General features: G+C 38.3%; 1 protein-coding gene across 30 annotated transcripts in view; it reads left to right on the top strand.

Moving 5' to 3' along the window:
• ncor1 (nuclear receptor corepressor 1) overlaps positions 1-23,946 on the top strand; it is a 73,130-nt gene that overhangs the window by 18,458 nt on the left and 30,726 nt on the right. For 27 of the 30 annotated variants that reach the window (XM_078930408.1, XM_078930410.1, XM_078930419.1 and 24 more), the window contains 12 exons: positions 710-823; positions 3,578-3,634; positions 3,707-3,759; positions 4,309-4,375; positions 7,099-7,271; positions 8,136-8,226; positions 8,618-8,796; positions 9,774-9,828; positions 10,486-10,587; positions 20,749-20,879; positions 21,399-21,691; positions 23,584-23,649. In XM_078930408.1, coding sequence (XP_078786534.1) covers positions 710-823; positions 3,578-3,634; positions 3,707-3,759; positions 4,309-4,375; positions 7,099-7,271; positions 8,136-8,226; positions 8,618-8,796; positions 9,774-9,828; positions 10,486-10,587; positions 20,749-20,879; positions 21,399-21,691; positions 23,584-23,649 — 1,381 coding nt within the window. Of the gene's footprint in view, positions 1-709; positions 824-3,577; positions 3,635-3,706; positions 3,760-4,308; positions 4,376-7,098; positions 7,272-8,135; positions 8,227-8,617; positions 8,797-9,773; positions 9,829-10,485; positions 10,588-15,140; positions 15,420-20,748; positions 20,880-21,398; positions 21,692-23,583; positions 23,650-23,946 lie in introns of those variants that run through there. The other 3 variants (XM_078930422.1, XM_078930420.1, XM_078930421.1) reach the window with 2 other exon arrangements.

Here is a 23,946-nt window from a genome sequence, read left to right as displayed (position 1 = left end):
TCAAGTTAGTTGTAAATTCAACAAACTGCTCAAACTAGTAGCTGTTGATTCCACTCCCTATGAGAGCTGCTGACCCACCTTTCTTTTCTGTCATTAGTATTTTAATATCATGCATTTTATTATATTGATCCAATGTGTTGTCCTTTTAAGTTTGAAATCTGTAACATCAACAGTTTTTCCATTTTTTTTTCATTCTTAGTACTGGACTTATTTTTCTATAAAGGTTTGAACTTTGACAGTTTAAACAAGAGAGAATAGTGTCAAAAATGTTCATGTCTGTTTGAATAAGTGTGTAGTGAGGAGCTTGATAGCCTTTTAACATCTGTAATCCTACTTTGTGGATTTCACCTATCGCTGGCTATTTTTAGAACATAACCCCAGTAATAAACGAGGAAACACTGTATATCAAAAGTTGAACAACTGAAGGAAAAAACTCTTTTTTGACAGACGTCTACTGCAGCAGAGCTGATTACTTTTACAGTGTTCCTGTTTTACTCAACATCAAGAAACCTCAGAACCAAAATCTCAACTTCCATCGAATTTAGAAAGCATGAAGAACAGGGTTAATTGAGTTCTACCTTTTCCACAAATGGGTGACAAAAAAAATAAAAAATACCAAACCTGGGCACGTGTTTTTAACAAACTTGGCGTTTTGTTTTTTTCTACTATGATGCTGGTTAAAATGTCCTGTTTCATTGTTGTCCCCTAGCAACAACTTGAGGAGGAAGCGGCGAAGCCAGTGGAGCCGGAGAAGCCTGTGACCCCTCCCCCGGTGGAGCACAAGCACCGCAGCATAGTCCAGATCATCTACGATGAAAACCGAGTGAGCTGTCTACTTCAGACACAGAAACACTCTCACTAAGCATCAGTGTAGCACTGAACTGATTTCAGTCTTGTTTTTAGCATTTTAAATTCTAAAATATGTTTAAAAAAATTAGATAAACTAATCAAAGGATTTCCTGCTCCTGCTTTCGAGCAAGAATTGCTGCAAGACTTTTATGAACTACAAGTGATTCTCTTGGTACTACCACAGAAGGAACACTTTCTGCTTCTGCAGACTGCTCACTCATTCCGTGTCAAAAATGGTCTCAGCACGCCCCAAGTTTGAACCATACCATAGGAACCATACCCCAAGTGCCATAACCATAAATAAACATTAGAAATGTGCTTCTAAATGATTCACCTCCACTGGGCACAGTTTTGTCATGTTCTTCTGATGATTCTATCAGCTATTAGGTAATCGAGCTTAAAAAAAAAAAAAAAGCAGTGGAGTCAGTTGAGCTAAAGTCAAATGCGTTTGCAGGCCCTCTCTGGATGTAGGATTACTGAAATACTAATCACACGCAATGGTGTGTTTGTGGAGGTCACTGCAGTTCATCTCTGTCAGACAGTGTTGTGGTCAGATAGCTTGCCTTTTCCGTCAACCATTAACCCTTTAGGCTGCAAAGCTGCTTATGCTTTGTGCACGACCCAGTCTGACAGCTGTGACTGTTTGTCCCCATCTGTTAATGACAGCATGTCATTTGGCATGATAAGCATCCATTTTCATTCTTCTCATCTTAGATAGTTAATAGTAAGCAATGACCAAAAAATGCTTTTGTCCTTCTAAGGAGATTTATGAATGTTGGAATTGTTTTAAAGCCCCCCCCCTTTTTTTTCAACTTAGTTTAGCTCAATTACGTTTAAATGTAGTTTAGCTTTTTTGTTGTATTCCTGCAGTTTGTGATACTGTGCTCCATTTTAATTTTGTTTCAGTAGTTTAAGTTGGGGAATGTTTGCATGCATTGTAAAGTTTTAGGAGTAAAATATGGGGTCAAATCAAGATCAGCTTAAAGTGAATGAAAAACCAGATTGGAATTTTAAAAGATAGACATTGTAAATTTAAAGTATATATTGAAAAAATTAAAATTTTAAAATTGAAATATTAATTAAAAAAGAAAGAAAAGTCTACACTGTTATCAATGGGAAAGATGTTTATTTGTAACAGCTGCTGTTTTGTGTTTTCAGTGTTTGTTTTTCCACACTTCTGTCCTCGAACATTCAGGGACATGTTAACAACAGACACTGTTCTGGAGCAAAAATGATGTCACCATAACCTCCCTCACCAGGTGTCAATCATGTCCCGGTAGCTGATGGGCCCAAAGCCCCATCCCCATGTAAAATTAGGCTGAACTCCAAAAGCACAGAAAATTCTGAATGAAACTGTAAGTTGAGGACTGAGAGTAAAGAGTGAGGAAATGTTTTTTTTTTTTTTTAAATACAAAACAGCAGCTGTTACAAACATTTTTTTTCAGTTGGTAACAGTAGCTGCGTTTACATGGACAAAAGTAATCGGAAAAAACGCCTGATCAGAAGAAAAGTGTCATGTAAACACGCCGTTCGGAATACTCTGCTCCGATCAACTCATTCGGAATTTCTTTCCAATGGAAATAGGTGGATTTTGCTGATTGTTGATCTGATCGCGGTGCATATAAACAGTTTATTCCGATCGTGGGTTGCTACTGGGCTGGTTTTGCGTCATGCATAGACGGTGTGGCGCTCCAGAGGAGGCTTTGGAGTGCAAACAGGAACGGTCGCCTGCTCCACCCATGCAAAGCGTGTCTCTGAGCAGAGCAGCCGGACTCATAGCTTTGTGTTTGCGGGGAGTGGAGGGTGCTTTGTTACAGTGTGCGCTCAGGGGGAGGCTTTGGACCGCAGTCCGCCCGGCTCTGTGTGAACAAACTGCCGGACTCATTCCCCGCTCAGGTGTCTCCGAGCGTGGAATAGAGAAATGCTGCGCAGTCCTGAGAAACCGTGTAAACAATCACGTGGATTTGTATTACCAGTCCTGTCCAGACAAATAAAGGCTGATGTTGTTCCCACATATGTATGTGCAGCCAAGATGCAGATTGCAGCATTGACCTTACGGATTTTAACTGCATCCACGGCTAAATGTTATTAGCACGTGTTAGCCTGCTCCTAACTCTTATTCCGGGTCAGTTCGACCAAGGATAAAGCACCGGCCGCACAGATTAAAAAAAATTATGAGTGAACAAGCACCTAATAATAATCATAACAATAAAAATGGCACATTTAGAAGATCATCTCGCTCTATGCTGCAGCTTTGTTTGTTTACAACTGAACTCGATTACGACCGTTTTTCTGTATTTTTGATAGGTCTGCGTATGTCAGAATTCCGATCAAAAGTGTGGCAAATGTAAACGTTTTTTATAATCAGAGGAAGTTTTCCTGTACCCATGTACACAGTTCAATTCTAATCTGATCTTTGCTCCGATCAAAGATATTTTGCACATGTAACACCAGCTAGTTTTAGGTTTGTAGCTACTTTTCTATTCAAGCTTCAATATATACACCGGTATATATTTTTTTCCAAATTTACAACCTGGTATTTCTGATATTACATTCACTTTAGGCTGATCCTAATTTGCCCTAAAAGGAAAACCTCTTAAATATATACTAAAGCAGATTATATTTAAGTAATTCTAGTTTTTGTAAAATATGTTTAAAAATGACTAAACTGGCTCAGATCTTTGTGCTTTTTTTATTCAATGTTCATTATTTAATCCTCTCTCCTTAGAAAAAAGCAGAAGAAGCCCATAAAATTCTGGTAAACCTTGGTCCCAAAGTTGAACTGGTACGTTAGTAAAGATGATCAAAATAGTATCTTTGTGGCTGATTTTATTTAATAAATTTTTCTTTTCTTCAGCCGCTGTATAACCAACCATCAGACACAAAAGTGTATCATGACAACATCAAGACGTGAGTGTGGATTTTCCTTTACCTGTTTAATAAAGTTGTTTGTCTTGCTGCGTGTAACGCTGCAGCCTCAGAGCTCACCAAAAGGCCCCAGGTGACTCTGACCTCAGTTCACATAAAGCCAGCTGATAATTCTGTCTAATCTGATCGCTCTGTCACCTGACCGAGGTGCTCTGTTGAGGAAGTGAGAATGTGTTTGTCTGCATTTGGTGACTTTAGGGTAAGTTGTATTAAGGGTTGAAGGCTGTGCCATCAGGGTCAAAGCTTTTATCAGCGTGTACCTTGGGAGCAGCCCATCTGGCTCAACCTTTTATCAGGACAGAGACCAATCTTGTGTGAACCTGCATAAAGTTCGTCGTCTCAGGGTCAACAAAAGACTTCCCAGTATTTTGCTCCACACTCTGTGTCTGTGGAATAAAGAAAAATCAGAGTTTAATTCTTTTGATAACTTATAAAGGTGAATTTATTGTATTTATTATTTTAATGAGATAAAAATCCACAAGAGTATTCAGTTGTCTGATCTATTCCTGTTGTTGTTGTTTATTTTTACAGAAATCAAGTAATGAGAAAAAAGCTGATTTTGTTTTTTAAGAGAAGGAACCATGCACGTAAACAAAGGGTAAGTGTCCCGGAGGCTCACGGCATCCAAAAAAAAGGAAAAAGAAACAAACACCTACTTATGTTTCATTGATGATGATGATCATTGATCACTGGAATTCATGTCTGAACCTTTTAATATTTGTCCTCCATCATCAAAAAATGTAACAGGAACTCATTAAAACCCCCAAGACAGGATTTTCATAGGAGTGGGTCTTAAAACACAGTGAAAAAGTAGTATTTAGTTTTTAATTACATTCTTATTTACCAGACCCATTTATATTTCACAGCAAAAAACAAATCTTATCCGGTGTATATTTTAGTCCTATTTCATAGAAAACATTTTAAAAAGCACTTTTTCGTTTATGCTTGTTCCTGCAAATAATAAATTCCACAGTTTTTTAAAGAGGCTTTGTCAAAAAATTAGCTCAATTTCAGTGAAATGTTTGCTTTAAAGCCATTTTTTCTCATAAGAAGTCTGTGAATTCTGCAAATACACTCAGTGAGATTTAATTTTTGCTGTCTCACCGAAATCTTAGGAATGATTTTTCAAAAGGTGAAGAACTGCAGCACGACTAGCTGAAGATGGCTCTATTCAATGTCAGATCACTTTTAAATAAGTCTTTTATGATTGTGATCTGATTTTAGCCAATGATTTAAGCTCTCTGGTTTTTTTTTTTTTACTGAAACCTGGCTTGGCACTGATGCACCAGCTATTCTCACTGAGGTCTCTTCACCTAAGCTTATCTTATTATTTTCTATCGGGGAAGGAAAGAAATGTGGCAGAACAGCATCAATTGCTCACAAAACAATAACATCTGAAAATATTGTACTTAGCAAATATTCTTCATTGCCATTGTGATACTGTGTATGTTTTTAAACTTAAATCTCTAGGCGTTGTGCAAGGCATAAGAAGCGCTTTTTCTAAAGAAAGTTGGATTTGATTCAGCTGTTTAGCTAACATGTTACTGTTCATTGGTTGAATGTAGTTTCAAATGTAGCTCGACTGACCCCAAATTACATCAAAGGGCTTCCTAACAAAGAAAGAAAAACTCACAAAATACTGAAGGAAAGTAAATTTTTCCCAAGATTGTGGAAGTTGTAAAATAATGCAGGTTGTTTATTTTCAGAACAGGAAACACCCTGGTTTCCCCCTTCGTCTGTCTGAACCGTTACCTTTTTGTGACCAGCTGAATAATAAATATTTGCTGCATCAAAGAGTTCAGAGAAATCTACAGCCTCCCTTATCTTTTCAGATATTGCAGAATCACTTGGTGCTGTAAAACTCTGCTTTTTGTGTATCTGCAGCTCAGTGAGTTTAACTTTATCTGAGCCCTGCAGAACATTGTGGACTCTGAATGATGGCAGAGAGCACATGGACTCGCTCCAGCAGGAAGATGAATTGTTTGTTCTTGCTGCAGAGGCCGGAAATGTGGCCGTGTTGTTGTCTTGGAAGTACTTTTCCTAAACATTTTAACGGTTTCAGCTCTGAAACGTTAAAAAAAAACAACAACAGCTGTGAAAAACCGAGCAAGGTGGTCAAGTGTGTCAGATTTGTAAGCTGCAAGAGTCAACAACAGACTCAAAATCTCAACACTTACTGTATACAGCGGCGGGATGAGCGGTTCTCCACTCACAGCCATAAAGCGCCGAGCGCAGATCAGTTTTAGCTTTCTCAAGTCAACTGTAACATTTTTTGCTCAGTTTTAAATAAGTCTAAACTTTACATTCACTCTCTGAGGATAACATTTGGTGCAAGTCAAGTAAAAAACAATTATTTTGTCATCCATCCTGTTTTGTTTTTTGTGATCCTCCATCAAAAAACACTACAGATTTCTCCGGCCTAATCAAAGTGGGTCCCCCTTGTTTCAAATCAAAATGAATGAGATGGTTCCATAAACTACTGTTTTAGGATAAAATATGAGAAAAGGCTTTAAAGACTCACTATAATAAAAATCCTGTTTTTAACTTGTGGCATTTTTCTGCTATAGAGCACATATATAAGGAAAATCAAGCTTAAAATTACATTTCGGGGTACTTCTTTATTGAATTCCGTTTGAAGAGCTTATTTATGAAATAGAAATTATGCTGGGTGGGCCATAAGTTCCCTGCTCCGCTCCATTCTGATGCATCCCCCTGCAGACAAATAGATCCATGAATGTCTTTGTTTTCCTCGTCTGAGCTGGAATCTGGATCCAAACCTTTTGGCTGGATGACTTCGATGATGCTCGCAATATTTGTTGCACCAGTGATGTTAGGTTGGGGATATGAAGGGCTGTAAGGTTGCAGGACAGCGTGTAAACAGAGACCTCTCAGCAATAGTGCTAATGGTTCTGCCCACAACACTGAGAGGAATTTCTAATGATCTATGACTGATCTGCAGAAACATTCCTAGAAAATGGCACAGGTTTTTTGATTTTGGCCAAAAACAGCACAATCGTACTCAAGCGACCGCTTTTAGTGGATCAGTATAGTAGATCTATAGATTAACTTAGTGGGTCTTTACAGAACATACTTTGGGTAATCATCATGTTAGCGGAATATCATTAAGGGTTTAATGTATTTTAATACCATTCTTTATTCCTTTTAACAGATGATGTGATATTTTTTTTTTTTTTAATTTAGGGCAGCTGTAACTATCTTTGCTGTTGAATTTCTGCTAAGTTGCAATGCCGATAAGTCAGTCTGGTGTGGGTACTGAGTGACGGCGAGCCCTGATCCAGTTGTCTGTTCTTTTACACGCAGGAACAGAAGATCTGCCAGCGCTACGACCAGCTCATGGAAGCTTGGGAGAAGAAGGTGGAGCGCATGGAGAACAATCCCAGACGCAAAGCTAAGGAGAGCAGGACACGGGAATATTACGAAAGACAGTTCCCTGAGATCCGCAAGCAGAGGGAACAGCAGGAGCGCTTCCAGCGGTAACACTCCTAACCAGTCCAGTCATTGTAGAAAAATAAAAATAAAAAAAAGAAATCGACTGTTTTTATCTTTTGTATATAGCACAGTGTGGTTTGTATGGGGGAAATTAAAGTGATGTGTAACTATCAGGTCTGTTAGCCTGATGAATCATTTTATTTGAATAAACAAGTTGCACAGAAAATAAAGTGACATCCAATAATGAGAAATACTTTGACTTTGCTGTTCAAATTTCATCTTTTGAATCCAGTCAAATGTGCCGATTTGTTTTCTTCTACAAGGTAGAAGTCCAAATAAACAACACTGTGCCTTATATGGTTTGAAATTGTACAAAAAGAAATATTAGTGAGTCATTTGTTCATGAACAGTTAAAATCTGAGAGTAAGTTTTTGTTTTTTTTAAGGTCCAAGCCTTATGTGAGATGAAGAATTGTTTGACTCAGAACTAAAGAGAGACGAGCTGTTCTAATAGGGGAAAACGTGTGGATTCTTTGATTCTAAGTGGAATTAGAAAAATAAAAGTGTTTCATGGAATCCCTGAACTTGTGAAATGAAATCGATTCTATCTTTATGGGAGGAAAGAACAGTTTGGAGTTGAGTCTACATTTGTTGATGACAACAGGGCTTTATTTTGTTAAGTAAAATATATTTCCAAAGGATTTTTCTCTTTTTGGGAAAAAATAAAAACATTTTAACGTTAACATATTAAAGTTGGCTGCTAATCTGGGGGATTTTGTTGATAGACATTGGAAAAAAAGACATAACAATCAAAGGAAGAATATTGGTCTGATCTTTGCATTGCCTTTAAACGTAATTGAGCTTTCCACCAAAATAAACTACTTATATTTTTTCTATTCTTTCATACAGAGTTGGACAAAGAGGAACTGGTTTGTCTGCAACAATTGCAAGAAGCGAGCATGAAATTTCAGAAATCATAGACGGTCTCTCCGAGCAAGAGGTTAGTGTTTATGCAGAGCATTTATTTGTCCAGAAAATGGCAGAGATTCCTGTGATTTCTTATCTTTTTTTTTCATGAATGCATCAGAAAGCTTTCAGAGTTAAGCTGCAGCTATCAGAAAAAAAAAGATAAGAAAAAAATCACTTGTCTATTTTTAATGGCGAATGCGTTACTAATACTATAGAAAAACTGTATTATGTTTGGAGGATTTAAAAAAATGGATGCATGAACAGATCCAGGACATTTAAAATTATCAATAACAAACTTTTCAAAAATACCTAATTTTTAGAGGATAAATCATAATTTACTTGAATATAAAAGTATATGAAATTGAATGTGTGGTATTAAACAAGACTGCTCTTTGCTAACCCCTGAGCTCTGTGCTCTTCAGAACAACGAGAAACAGATGAGACAGCTGTCAGTCATCCCTCCCATGATGTACGACTCTGAGCAGAGGAGGGTGAAGTTCATCAACATGAACGGCCTAATGGATGACCCCATGAAGGTGTACAAAGCCCGGCAGTTCATGAATGTTTGGACAGAGCACGAAAAGGAGATCTTTAAAGAGAAGTGAGTTTTGTTTATGACACTAAATATCTGAATCTGTGGGTTTTTACTGCGTTCAAACAAACCGAGACTCCTCCAAAGAGCAACGTGCTTTTCACACTGCAGAACCTTTAACACCCAAGATTCAGCTCCAGTGATGATGCTCTTCCAACTACTGTAACTATTTGACCGTTTATGCAATTAATGCTATTCCAATGGATTGCGCAGCAGGTAAACTTTATGCTATCATATTATATTTAAATTGGACCCTTTTTAAAGTCCAAAAACATTCTTCATAGGTGAATTGGTTAATCTAAATTGTCTCTAGGTGTAAATGTGAGTGTACACGGGTGTGTGATTTGTGGCCCTACGACAGACTGGAGACCTGTCCAGGATGTCCCCTGCCTTCGCCCACGAGTGGCTGGAATAGGCTCCAGCAGCCCTGTGACCTTGAAAGGGACAAAACCGATTTAGAAGATGAAAGAGTTGCTATTTTTGTTAAAGCTCAGCTGTCTGTTGCTTCTGATCATAGTTTCATAAGTTTGTCTCAGGTGCCATTATACTTTGTTATAAGTTATAAAAGGATGTTTAACTTAGTTTGGTCTTAATTAGTTAATAATTTACATAAAAATGGATAGCTTAAATAATGCAATTGGGTAAAAAAGAAAAAAGAAAAGAAAAAATTCAATTATTTACAATTTCTATGCTGCAGTTTAATTCCTAAAATTCCTAAACCAGTTCATTTCAGAACATTTCAATAAGGCTAAATTATAAAACGATAAAATTAGATGTAGTAGAAGTAATACTAATAGTAATAACAATAATAATAATAATAATATTTCTCTTAAGAACAGAAAACAGAAGCTTAATTTGGATGTTATTCCCCCAAAATCGACATATAATAGGGTTACAGTGGAGAGGGAATTTTTACAAAACTTTAAAACTCCAAGTGCCATAACCATATTTATTGTTTTTTACTAAAATCAGAATTCTCTTTCCAGGTTTGTACAGCACCCCAAAAACTTTGGCTTGATCGCTACATATCTGGAGAGAAAGGTGAGCTATGTCCATTTTTTTTAAACAATCTTTTAAAGTAAAAGTCTAAATGGAGACTTAGAAGAACATGAACGCCACTATTTATAATTAGGCGTTTAGATGCTGTCATTAAAATTTTGAGATTTCTGATCTATGATAATTAAATTTCCACTCCGATCATCTTTTCATGTGTTGTAAAAGTTTCCCCAGTGGTCTTTTTTTTAATTATGATCGTGCCATTTTTATCCCAAGTCAACCTGTGCTGTTTTCCAGTACAGTTTCTACAGAGCGGTAGTAGTTCATTAGAAATTTGCCTCTGTTTGTGGGCAGTACTGCTGTTGGCATGGAGCAACCCCGCCACCCTTCCCTTCCCCATTGCTGAGGGAAAGGGAGTTCTGTTTGTGCGCTGTTTGCTAACCGGGAGTTTGCATATTTTCTAATAAGTTATTTTTCCAACTGAATTTTTTTTTGTCTGCTCCTGATTTACAATAATGTAATTTAAAAAAATACTCAGAAATTCAAATTGAGCCACATTTCTTATATATGTCCTCCATCAGAAAAATGCAATAAGGGGCAGGTTAAACACACCAATTTCATTGGAGTGGGTCTTTAAGAGTGTTTAGTTCTGATAGACCAGACAAATGAAAGTAACTGTTGTGCCCCTATTTTTTTTTTTAGAGTGTGGCTGACTGTGTCCTGTTTTACTACTTGACAAAAAAGAACCAAAACTATAAGACGCTGGTGAGACGAAACTATGGAAGACGGAGAGGAAGGAATCAGGTAAACCTAAACTTTCCCGAATATATTTTGGTATTTTTCCTCCACTGTGTTAAAGAAGAAAAAAAAATCAGTGAAAAGCAAATGTTCCTCAGTGGAACAGCAGGAGTCTCTCTGTTAGGACTCAGAAGGCACACCTGACATTCATGGTGTGATTATTGTGTAGGAGAGTGATCCACAGAGACCTTAATGTGGCAACTGATTCAGTGTTATCATGTGATCTCCTCAAATGGCAAACAATAAATCTGTGACAAACTAAAAAGGTTTGGGTCTTTGGATTTAAATGCATCTTCAAATCGCAGGAGCATATTATCTGCTGCGTGAGGGGGGGAAATAATCGAGACTGGAAAATACCACTGTTGTGGTAACCCTTCATATGTCTCTTTCCTGTTCCCTTTTCCATCTTTATGAGTTCTGATCTCCGTTGGTTTCTGAATGTACCTGCAGGATTTATCTGGCAGCTTGACCCCGAGAGAGCACAGCATGCTGATTGTTGCTGGAGCGTTTGCTCTGCTGTTAGATAAACAAAGGAAATGATGTGCGAGTGATGCTTAACCAGATGGGAGATGCTGAGACTTGACTCAGTAGATGAATCTGCTGAGTCAACTTTTTTTGAACAGTCATTCTTCTTTACCAAATAGCTTTGTGGTAATTGCTGGTGGACCACCAATTTTTTTCTTTCTAGAAAAAGGTCGATTCTAGATAGATTAGACTTTCGATGGAAAAGGATCACGATTTGGCTTTTTATCTTGAGTTTTTCCTGCTGTCATGGACTTAAGGCCCGTACACACCGGGACGAATATTCGCCAGGCGTTATTCGCCAGCGTTTTTCGCCACATTTTTTGTGTTCACACCCAGGCGATTTTCGCTGACGATGAGTGGAGTGAACATGCAATTTCATTCCCTGACATTAGATGGCGCTTAATGTAAAACAGAAATACTCCTGTACACAAGGTGGCGCTGCGCAACTTTACGCTTCTTAAAGTCGCTTTTCACTCAGAAGAAGAGAGCAAGTATTTACACGCTTGTCAGAATCAAACAAAGAAAACATGAATATTTCAAGCACCAGTAGCTCCAACTGGTGCTTGGTTCGGGGATGTTTTAGAATGTCCGTCATTATTTCTTCGCGGCTGTGTAGACGCTACTTGGCGTCTATCTTCTTCGCTGGTATGTGTGCTCAGCAAGGCAGTTTTGTGTTTGAGCGCCCCCAAGTTGTGTTTTACTGTAACTTCAGAAGCTCCAGACACGTGAGCAAAAGCGCCATTCTCATTGGTCGAGTAGATTTCGACGCGACGCGTCGAAAAAAAAAAACGAACCCTTGACGCTTTAACGCGTGGCGTTTTTTCGCGTCGGTGTGCACACTCTCGTTGGTGCCCTTTGTTTTAAACGTCGGCGAAAATCGCCGGCGAAATTCGTCCCGGTGTGAACAGGCCTTAAGTTTGTAAAACAATAATCTGAAGTGAAAATCAAAGGTTTAAACCAAGGTGAAAGTAGATTTTTGTTTATGCCGGTACTTCAACAAACCACGTCAACGTAAAACTTTTTAATAGCAGTATAATATTGCATATTAGGGGTGTAATAGTTTGACGATGAATTGATTTATCCAAACAGATTGATTTGTCTGATTCAAGTTGTTAATTGAATCAAATCAAACTATATCATTTTGAAATCTTTTCAAAAATGAAATAAAGTGAAAAGTGATATTAGGAAATACCATTTGGATGGAGAAACTGTAGGTTTGAGTATAACGTAAAAACAACACACGTGTGATTTTAGCAGAAAACTTATCAACCATCATTCCAGTCCAATGAGTGGAAACACTTTGAAGTTAGCAAAGTCATGTGACCATAGAGTGTGCTAGAATGTTATGATAATGGTCCCTTTGGATAATTTGGATGTGGAAAAACAACAGTGGGTTGAACTCTAGGAAACTTTAGGAAACTAAAACGTGAATTCATTCATTCTTGTTTACTTGTTTGTTTGGACACATATTTAATTTACATTTATTTATCTTGTAAGAAATCCAAAGAATCTGGAAAACTTCACCTGCACTGTTCAGTAGCAGGTATTTCTCTCTGAGTCACACTGGTTGAAGTTTTAGCTAAAGATGTCCTGGATCCATTTTAGGTCAGAGAATCAGATTGCTTAGAATGAACAAACTTCGTCTATGAAAAATGAATCGTTGCAGCAACACAGATGAATGCAGTTGAGAATAAATCTTGATTGTAAATAAAAATGTAGACGTGGCTTTGTTGAGAAAAAAATATTTAAATGGATTATTGTACTGAAGAACTTGATAAATGCAGAAAATGCACTTCCTCCTTTCTCATTTTTTTCTTCTCTACTAATTTTGATTTGTACATATTCACCCTCACTTGCAGTCTTCTTCCTGATCAATCTTCTCTGCACTCTTCATTTTTCAATGACTTTTTCAAATAGAATTTAATTTCTTTGCTGCTTGTTTCACTTCTACCATTGCATTAGGTTTTATCTTGAACTATGGAACTAGGATCCCTCCTTCATGTGGACACCCCTGAGGTTTCTTCTTTTATTCCAGAATCCGTTTTTTTAGGAGTTTTTCCTCACGGCGAAGGAGGGTCTAAGGGCAGGGATGCCAGTTTAGTTTAGTCAGTTTGTTAGTTCAATTTAGTATTTTCCTATTGAATTCTATGTATTCGTGATCCTTTTGATTTTATGTTTACTTTACAATTACCGGTACGAAGCTCATTGAGACAACTGTTGATGTGATTTTGGGCTTTACAAATAAACTGTAATTGAATTAAACTATCAATCACAATGGTGTTCAGAAAACTGTAGGAATCATTTATTGTTTTTCTTGTCTCGTTACAAACTAACTAACCTTCAAGTTTCACATAAATATTCCTCCTTGACTGAATGAAATGAGTAACCCCGGATAACAAATCAATTTTTACTGAGTCGCTCATACTCAGTCTGTTTGTTTAGGGAAGGGACAGAATCAGTGGATAAAGTGAGGGGAGAGAGGGACGTAAATGACACCATGTAGTGATAAGACACTAAAAACCACAGAGACGCTAAAATGGTGAGATAAAGTGCTGCCTGGTTCACAACCTGCAGCTGCTTTTGTGTGAGTGTTAAAGCAGTAAAGAGGCGCCACACAGCTGACCTTCCAGTTGGTACGGCGTACCTCCACCAGATCTCATACTGACCGTAGCGGCTTACTTTCAGCCCTGAAACTAATTTTTAAGTGGTTAGAACATTGTAACCTTGTAACTTGTTTTATTTAAATAGAGCAAAATCTTCTACCATGATCCTTTTTACACGTAAACCAAAAAAAAAAGAATTATTTTTTTTTCTCAATCTATAATGACTCTAAAGAGTACTGCATTTCTTTACATTCTTGCCAATAAAGATTTATAAATCAAATCCTTTAGCATTTCAAAGCATTTGGGTTTGATTAGATGAAAATGTATTGAAATACAGTATTCTCTTGTTTATTTCAAGGTTCACACTCTAAAAATAACCTGCGAAAGTTGAAATCCATGAAGAAAGATTAATTCAAGACGGTAAAACTTGTCATAATACACTTGATAAACTGCAAAGTTGTCACACTTTTCTCTCTTGTTTAAACTCAAAGTTCAAACCTTCATAGAGAACCTGGTCCAGTATTATTGAATGAAAGCAAAGATCTGGTTGCGATCGAAAATGTATGCAAACACGGCAAACTGAACCCATTCTGCAGATCAGACAAGGTCAACAGCCAATCAGGACGCAGGACACGATGCCATGTTGAAAAACGAAAACCATGCAGAGTTGCACAAAATGAATCTGCAAAACAGCGAGACCACAAAAGGTGAACCACAAAATAGCGAGGAAACGCTTTGCATCAGATTTAAGTTTATAAGTCTATTGCATTATTTTTCCTCTGGAGTCACACATACCATGCATCATAGTTTTCTGTGTTTTCATCTATTGTGAAGGTTTGGATGCAGGCAGTTTTCTGACGGCTGAAGAGTTTTTTCATTTAATGTCGAATGAAATAGTACTTTTAATGATAAAATCCCATTTTTGGTTTTAGTTATTGCAGTATATTTTGGATGGTGCATATATTTCCTGTGTGCTTTTTTCGTAGTTTAGCTGCAGCAGATTTGTGTTTGACAGTTTGGAGTGAACACAAATGTGGAAATGTTTTCCTCTGGAGCAAAGGATATTGGTGGTGTGCTTTAAGCGGCGTGGTTTGAATGAGCGGGCTGAGTCGGTGTGAAGGGAAAGGGCAGAGTGAACAACAGGAGCAGTGGAATGTAGGGCAAATGAGTGAAAGTGAGTTTGGGTCTGGGAGGGGATCAAGAGAGACGGAGTCAGCGCTGGCAGCTCATCTGCTGAGTTTGTGCTGTGCCCCCCCCCCCCCCCATCCTTTGCTTTTCTTCTTTTCTTTCGACTGAAATAGAGAAGGGTAGAGCAAAAGAAACTCCCCCCATTTTTAAAGCTGTGATGGTACAGTCCTGCCATCTGACAGGCCCAAAAAACTCACTGTGCCTCTGTGAGTGCCAATCAAAGAGGAGTGCTCAGCAGGGATTACCTTGAGTGACCCTGCATAGATTAGTGTGTGCATGTGAGATGGACAATTCTTTGGGCGGCTTAAGCGGCCTGATGACACGCTTTCCTGGAATATGTGCGGCGATGCCGTGGCCCAGCAGCCCTTCTAAGGAGCTCCTCCATGGTGCCGTCCTGCCCCTCCACCGCTGCCGATACCAGCACTATGGAGGCACCGGAGGGTAATTTCACATTTGCAACTCGAGTAAGCTTTGGCACACAGCAGAGGCGAGGCTTTTTCTGAGCAGCAAATGAACGAGCAGGTATGTCACCAACTTTTAGACCGCAGCCTTTCAGCTTTAGACCAAACTGCGTTTGTGCCTGTGATTTCTAATTTGGTTTTTACCTGTTTTAGCCTATGTCGCACCATCTGTTCCTTTTTTTTATGCTTGGGCATTTTGTTTCATAGCCTACTTGTTATTTTGAGAGTTGTAGTCTGCCAAACACGGCTATTTTAGGGTAGGTTTTCTAGGACATTTGCAGGCAAGGTTTTTGTTTAACACCCAAGTCGAGGCTTTGCGGTTTTCTACGAGTAGACTGGATATTATGGCATTTGACTTTTACGACACTGATTTTTAGCATTTCATGACTAAATTAACCACATAAGATGGAGTGTTTGTTCAACATGTCTGCTAAGCCTTATGGATAAATACTTTTAATCTAAAAAAATGTTTTTTGGACTTGTTTTGCAGTTTCATGTGTGCACACAAATACATTCTAAAAATAATGCAGACTTTGGTCTTTCTCTAGTGATATGGCTGCAGACATAGCACGCAATATATTTTAATTTATTTCTAAAATTATTTTTTAAGAAGGTAATATTGCCTCTTCACTTTCGGCTTTAGCTGGTTATCAGTCTTAGAGCTATTTCCACATTTTTGGCACATGCCAAGTTTTAAAGAGCATGTAGACTTCTTTAGTATGATCTTTATGCATGTCAACTCCACTATGTGCTTCATTCATAGCTGGGTTTATTGCACTTGTTGTGAAGCTTTAAAGTCTATTGTTTAGCTTACGAAGCCCATTGAGACGAATATCATTGTTATATTGGGCTATATAAATAAAAATGAATTGAATTGATTGTGGGATTTTCAGCTTTTTATACCAGGCATTTATGGGGACATATGCATATTTGAAATGTAAGCAAATTGTAAGATTCTATAGCTAAAAGAAGGTAAATCATTAAATGTTATTGTACTGTTATGATTCAGCCCAGAGCTGTGGTAAATCTGCAGGTAGTGATTCTATAAGAACACCATAAATTTTGCATGTAATTCACCAAGACACAAGCCTCCACAGACTCTCGATTTTTATTTATTCATTTTTCTTCCTTCACGTTGTCTTCTGTCTGTTGCTTGCTTGGTTCAACACAGTGCATTAGGTTCAAGAAGGTTCAGTTTGCATGTAGCTCCTCAGTTTATTGTTTGATTTGCTCAGCACTGGAACAGACGATCATTGTGCAGCATGAGCCTCAGATTTCAGAGCGGAGCAGTGTTGCAGTTGACATAAAGATGAAAAACGCATGAAGCTACTGCTGAAGACTCGCAGCGTGTCCATCTTTGACTGGATCTGTCAGAGAACATTATCAGATAGGTAAACGTGAGACCTAAATGTATATTATAGTCCATGATAGCAAATCATGCTAGAACCTTTTTCACATTCTACTTCCGCATTAACAACATGTTTAACATAATTGTGGATTATGGAGCTATAAATTGTTGAAGAGAAATTGATTTCTGTAGTCTATTTTGATTCAAGTTAAGTGCTTTGATTTATTGGTTTATTTCAAGGACTATTTGTGGACAAAGCAATTAGAAATCACACAGATATACCAAACTCACCTCAGCAGTAAAATACATTAATTGAAAAAAACAAAGACAAAGAAACTGATATGTAAGATTAAGATGCCATCCTCTTCACATATTTTTGCAATAATGCACGCACTACACACTTGGGTTACATTAGATTTATTAAATATAGTGGTTATAAGGTAAAGTCAAGTAAAGTTTGCTTTATTGCTTGAAAAGGATGGGAAGAAGCAAATTTATAATCCCACACCTGTTGAGTTATTTCAATAATGTAGTTAATTTGGCTATTTGTTTGCATATATTTTGACAAACCATTGTGCTGTAAAACCGACCTATTTAATCCATGGAAGCCTAATGTGTAGAGTTGTAGACTTTCTAATGTGTTTCTTTTCTATTGGTATTTTTTTTATTTTTAACTTGTCCTGTCCAACAGCTAAGCAAACGGATGGGGGCTGAAAGCCTTTTGTGTTGGACATATTTTACTTTTACAACAGGGGTTATGAATCTTATGATACACCAGATGTATATTTCAATAAACCCCTTTTGTAATTTCAGCTAAGCTTTATTCATGTTAATTATATTTGTAAATATATTTTTGTTGGATTGGACGGAAAAGAAAAGGAGGAAAGAAGAGAGAGGGATGACAGATAAGGGGAGGGAGTTCTATTGGTATTTTTGTTATAATCACTTTACAATCACTCATATTCAACGTAGACATATATATTTGTTATTAGAAAGTTACAGTTCTTTGCTGGAGTATTTCTCAATGACAAATTGTTATTTAAGACCCAGTGTTTCAGCCGCTGATCAGGTTTTACTGATATAACTGTGTCCTTAGTAAACCACCAAGTTACCATGGCAACACCCAGCTTACTTGATGCATATTTGATACTCCTCTTCACTTTTTCACCCTCTTTTGTTTACTTGGAACAATGCCTTCGAAAAGAATGAAGCATTTGACCAATTGTGATCTAAAAAAAAAATGTTTTCTTTCATTTGTTTTCCTGCTGTGGGGTTGCGGTGTGGCATTAGGTAATGGTTCTGAGTTAGAAAAAATGGAAATTGACTCGTTTTTTCATTGTATGAATCACTGCAGACATGTAACTTGACAAAACAAAGTAAGCTTTATTTAAAAGCACTGAAGACAACAGAGCAACTGCGTGTGAGTGGTGTGTCATGAGCAGGCTCTGAAATGCACCTGTTTGTCTTAAGGAACTACGTAAAGTGGTAGCAGTTCCCAAGCAGTCGTCAATCTCTTTTGCATATAAATGTGAATTGCAGAGACTCGGTTTTGTATTGTGCAGATGAATGCAGATCAATCAACTTACTTTAGAAACGCATCTCAGACTAGTTTATCTATCTACAGATCTTGGCCTGACACTTGAATTTCTTTTTTTCTTTTTTTTCAAAGTAAACTGGAGGAATTTCAATAACAAATTTGGCATTTTCACTTCACAACACAATCCACCAAGACACAATTTGCAACATTCTGGTGGCAAATGGTAATAGTGCCTTCCAGTGCTAGGTCTCTTTGCTGTTTGTACTCAGACCTTAATCCAGCAGGCCACATATACTGCTGAGTTAAAACATGATGAAGCATCCAGACTTCTGGTTCAGTCATGTCGCAGTAAAATAGAGTTCTCTTGCTCTCCTTTTTTCTACAAGCTAAACCTCAAGCTTTTCTGCAGTCCATATCTTTCTGCTTTTTACCACTGAGAGAAGCACATTCCTTGGCCCCATCTGGTACCAGCATGGGATGTTTGGTTTGGCATCACCAGACTTTGTTCCAGCACAGCGCTTTCATGGAACATTCAGGAGGAAGCATTCTGTGGTGAACCGCCCCAGTAGTCTTCATAACGAATGTTGCTCTGTCCCCAATCTCTGTTATTTTATGTTATTTTTACTGAAAAAAAAAAAAACTAACAAACAACTATACATGTAAATACACACATATCATGTCATGTGTTTGTTGGAATGTAGAAGTCATTTAATAACTTCTGCTTTTGTTATTTCTTACCGACCGTAACTGAACTAACTGAAAAATCATGTCTTAAAGACAAATGATTTAGTGGGGTGACCCTTTGATGTTAACTACCTGAAGTCACTTATCCAAGCATAAAATAGTTCAGTAAACTATTTTTATACCCTTCCACTTTTACCCCGGTTAAATTGAGTAAAGCCGGGCTGGTACTTGAATACACCAAATAAAATTTAAAAAAAAGAAAATAGTACATGTCGAGGGCCGGACTGGCTCAGTCTTTATTGAGAACTTGCAAATGACCTTCTTGCATGAAATGCCATCTGTAATTAACGAATACTGCACAACACATAACAACATTCATCAATCAAATAAATCTTAAAAAGCTGCTGTATTCATTTCTTTTATCCAGATTTTTTTTATTGTAATTTCTAATGAAAACCTTCCCCATTGGACCAAAAAAGCAATAAATAATTTAAAGAAAAATAAAGTGCAGGTAGCAAAAAGAAAAGAAGTGGAAAAATGAAGTTTGTATTATAGCTCAGTTTGTAACTTTTTGATGCACTGACAAAGCTTATAAAACAGTTCATACAGCAGTATAATAGAACGAATTTGTTTTCTGAAGCTTTTTCTAGAGCTTTTCTGTCTTAGTTTTTAACTGACATCAGACCAAGAACAGACAAAATCTGCTTTCCTGAAAGAAAAACACAATGTGCTGAGGTAGCGATGTTCATTTAATGCATTTAATCTCAGTGTACTGCAATGCTGGATGCTGATTTGTCTGATATACTTTGTCTCATAGAGTTGGGGATTAAGTTTGATTTGATTCGTCTTTCTTCACCAAAGAAGCAACGACTTAGGCCTTTAACAGGCTTTAGCAGTGCATTGTGGGATTTGTAGTGTAGTAAGCACTAGCAAAAGATAGTTTGGGCTAGTTTAACGTGGCTTTAAAAATAAATTCTTTTGGCTTCTCTTAAGGGTCCCGAGATTGCTCACTTTGTTGTTTCATACAACACAGATCTTCAAAATGTAGTGAGTCATCTGACATATTAACTAGTCATTACACTAACAGACACGTTGCTACTTAACGGTTTATTCCCCACACAGATCTGAATGAGGGTGTTTGGAACATTGAGTTCCGAGTGAACTTTCATTGGCTCTGCCAAATGTTTTGGCCAAATTGCATTAAGTGTGCACACCATTTAATGATCATTACACCCTTCAACCTGCTAGAATATGAAAAATAGGGGTTCAACAGGTTAAACAAAAAGGCAGAAATGTAGTACATCGAGTTGTAAATGTTGTTTGTTCTTCACATTTCATGGTTTAATTTTAAACTGGGATTTTTTTGTTCCTTTTTTTTTGTTCCTTTCTTTTTATACAAGCTAGTTTTACTATCAACAATTCAGTGAAGTGTAGCATCATACTAGGCTGATTATTCTTGTCTGGGTACTTTCACTGCAGAGTTCCAAAAAATGTGCTGGTGCACATTACAGCGGTTCCTCATTTATTGTGGAGGTTATATTGTAAAAATAATCTGCACTGTTACTTTGGTACCCTCAAAGACATCTCATGTCAATGACAGAAAAAGTCCTTAAAAACTGAAATTCCACTAAAGTTGAGGTTAATTCTAAAATGTTAACTGTAAGAAGAGCATGACGTAAACTCTTGACTCTCTAAAAATCACATGTTCTTTTGTCTTTGAAGTAATTTTATATTTGTTGGGTCAATGTCACAGTAAATATTTAATATTTGTATTTCTTATTGCTTAATCACTGAATAGACTTTCCATCCCCCTATATTTAGCAAATAACACGTCCCTCACAAGAAGATAAGACAGAGGACAAGAACGAAGAGGAAAAATCTGAAAAATTGGAGAAAAAAGAGGACGAGGAAAAGAAGGACGAGGAAGAGAAAGATGAAAAGGAGGATTCCAGGTTTGTTTTTTCTTTAATAGTTCTGCACAATGTCACTGTTTTTAATGTAAATCATATTTATATTTGACAGGTACTAGTATATCCTGAGTACTAAACGGGACAACATTTAATGTGCTCTCTGGACTCAGTTGCATCTTTCTTGTATTCATCTTGCAAGTTTGGGTAGTGTGACTTGTGTTGGCCACATTTCGTCTTTTAGTTGTGATGATCTATTAAACATTTATCAAACTGCCTGTTAAAGTATAAGTGATGTTAGCTTTTCACAGTTTTCAGTTACTAGTTTATATCACTAAAATCTCCACCTCTGTGTATAAATTTCTGCTGGCGTGACACCTGACATGTGGAGAAAGGATGCAGTACGTACTGATCTGTCAGTCCAGCTAAAGTGTTCATAGTTTGTAAAGTCGTTTTTTGACAGAGTTTTCATAACAGAGAAGCCCACAAGAAGAAGCACCATCGGCCAACTGACATTTGCTGGACCAGCAGCTAATAACTGTGTTTCCCTCTGCCAAACCACAGGGACATTGGCAAGGACAAGGACAAGTGTGACGGTGGGGAGGACGAGGACGGAAAGGAGCAAAACACACCGCGTGGCAGGAAAACCGCCAACAGCCAGGGCCGCCGTAAGGGAAGAATCACCACGCGCTCCATGGCCAATGAGGCTGCATCAGTGGCAGCTGAGGAGGCACCTCCCCCTGCCCTGGAGCCCGCTGTGGCAGATCCTCCACAGCTCTCCAAGTCTGACCCAGCACAGAAGGGGCCCAAAGAGGCAAACAAACCTGGGACACCAGTAGCTTCAGTGGATACTAAAGGTAAAACTGTTTAACACTTGTAGAATGACAGTGTCCGAAAGAAAAACCTGTTTAATGTTTCCAGAATCAGTTTTTTGTATTACCAAAATCACACATGTACAGATTTTATACTGTCTTAACAACACAACAGCAGAAATCCAAGCATACCGGATTTTTCCCAGGGATCAACTGTTGTTTTAAAATGTTGACCCAGATAAGTGTGTTTTTATCTCTATGAGCAGACCACCAGTTTATTTGCTTTTACAGACTGCTCAAAACAAACGTTTTCTAAGGATTTGCTTGGATAGAGTCAAAAGATACTTTTGGTCCTGAATGTTCATCTCACTGTCTTTGTCTTTTAATTTGAACTGTTATTGACTGTTGTTTTGACCCGCCCTCATAGTTACTGGACAATGACTGAAGAGATCTTTAGTCACGTGGTTGTGTTTCCAAGCCTTGGTCCATAAAAGAATCGGCCGCTTTATGCCGGTCTGAATACAGACCAAACATACGTTTCAGGACTCGATCTGGAACAAATTAAGCAGACCTTACCCGGAACAAATGATTTTTCCAGTCTTAATGCAACCATAGTCGCAAACACCTTTACGGAGGGGTTGGTCCGTATGGGTGCTGCAGGATTTAGGATTGCCTGCACGGGGAGGGTCATAGAGAAGAGCTCAGGTGTGTCTTGCAGTTCCCTTCAGGCTCGCACAGCCACCTAAAGGGATATTATGAAAATGGAATGTACCATTTCCAAATGGTACCATTTTCTGCTACCATTTTTCTGCATTTTCTGGTACCAAATTCTGCTCACACAGGGTGTGTACTTTAAGGGCTTCTCAAGCAAAATCAACTTTTTTGAGCTTCTGAGTGTATAATAATGTTAATTCCTGACTATAAACAAACCTCAAAGCACAAATGTTTCTGCTCTCTGGGCTCTCCAAAGGCGATTGATTTTAAAATTTCAGGCTGGCCACTTGCGTGCCCCATACAGGCTTACAGATTTTTCACCTGCAGACAGCCCCTATGCATCTGTAAGGGCAGTTGTGACTAAAGCTTTCAGTGGGAACTATTTGGAGGGTGAGGAAGAGATGCTGTTTGAGCTACCTGCTTTCATGCATAATCATAATATCAGTCCTTGAACCTCCAAAGACCTGCAGCTTGTCTTTTGGGGAGCAGTTTTTGTATCTGGGTGAGTCTGTTGCATTGTACAATCTAGCATTGATTCCTTTATGCTCAAAGTAGGTGGGGGTGGTGGGGTAAAACTTCCAAGGGTAAATCTGCAGCTATATTAGTCTAAATGTTTACACAGTCTCAGTGGGTGTCATGGAGAGTGGGCTGGAGTTCATTCGTCCCTCTCTGTGCTAACCATGCAGTTCTGTGAATTTTGTCTGTGGGGGGCAGCAGAGTAGCCAAGCTGTATCAAGGAGGAGCTTGCGTTTGTTTTTGTTTCAGATGTTGCAGTGTAAGTGGTGGGAGGGTTTTAGAGAGCTGCTCTATCTGCCTATTTGTCTCCATCCAAGGCCATTTTCCAGAGAGGGAGGCACGGCTCTCAGCTCCTCCACTGTCTGGCACTACATCAGCTGACCAAGGCGCCCTCCCCTAATGGATTAGAGAGGAGGAGGGTTCACTCTGGGACTGTGGGGAAGGAGGGGATAGAGCAGAAAAGCGAGGAAAGACGGGAAAGAGCATGATAGGGGGAGAGGAGGCAATCAGCTAAAGTGTAAGTGAGGGAACAGGTCTCGGCTGCCCCCGAGTGTAAACAGATTAGAAGATTAGTGACCATGAGAAGCAAGTGGCTGAGGAAAAGGAGCGCCATTCGTTTTCTTCTTCTCCCCCCTTTCACTTTCTGACGGCCGGCCTTTTTCCTTCTGCCAGTGCTGATGGGGCTTTCTCTCCTCTCTGTGATTTAGCTGGTGCCGGGGAAACCGGAGAAACTTCTCGCTGGACCGAGGAGGAGATGGAGGTCGCCAAAAAAGGTATTGTTTTGATTCATTTATGCCTGTCTCATCCCTCTCCTTTTCCTGCCTCCCTGTACGGCCGAGGCTCTTATCCATTTCATGATCTGTATTTTTTTCTCTTCCGTTTTCTGTTTATCTTTAATTACCCGACATTGTAGGGCTTTTCCCTGTCCATTCTCTGCATGCGCTAACATTTCTACAAGTGCTCCACAGTTCAAGAGTCAATAGGGCTTAGCATATCTAGTAGAGGTTTTCTGATTTGAACACATGCATATTTCAGTGTTTCATGTGTGTTTAGGGGAACTGCATTCCTTT

Source organism: Oryzias latipes, chromosome 14 (genome assembly GCF_053564925.1).
Source record: "Oryzias latipes strain Hd-rR chromosome 14, Olatipes_Hd-rR_3.1".
Lineage (NCBI taxonomy): Eukaryota > Metazoa > Chordata > Actinopteri > Beloniformes > Adrianichthyidae > Oryzias > Oryzias latipes.
The sequence above is the reverse complement of the archived record's forward strand: the minus strand, read 5'-3'. Positions and strand labels throughout refer to the sequence as shown.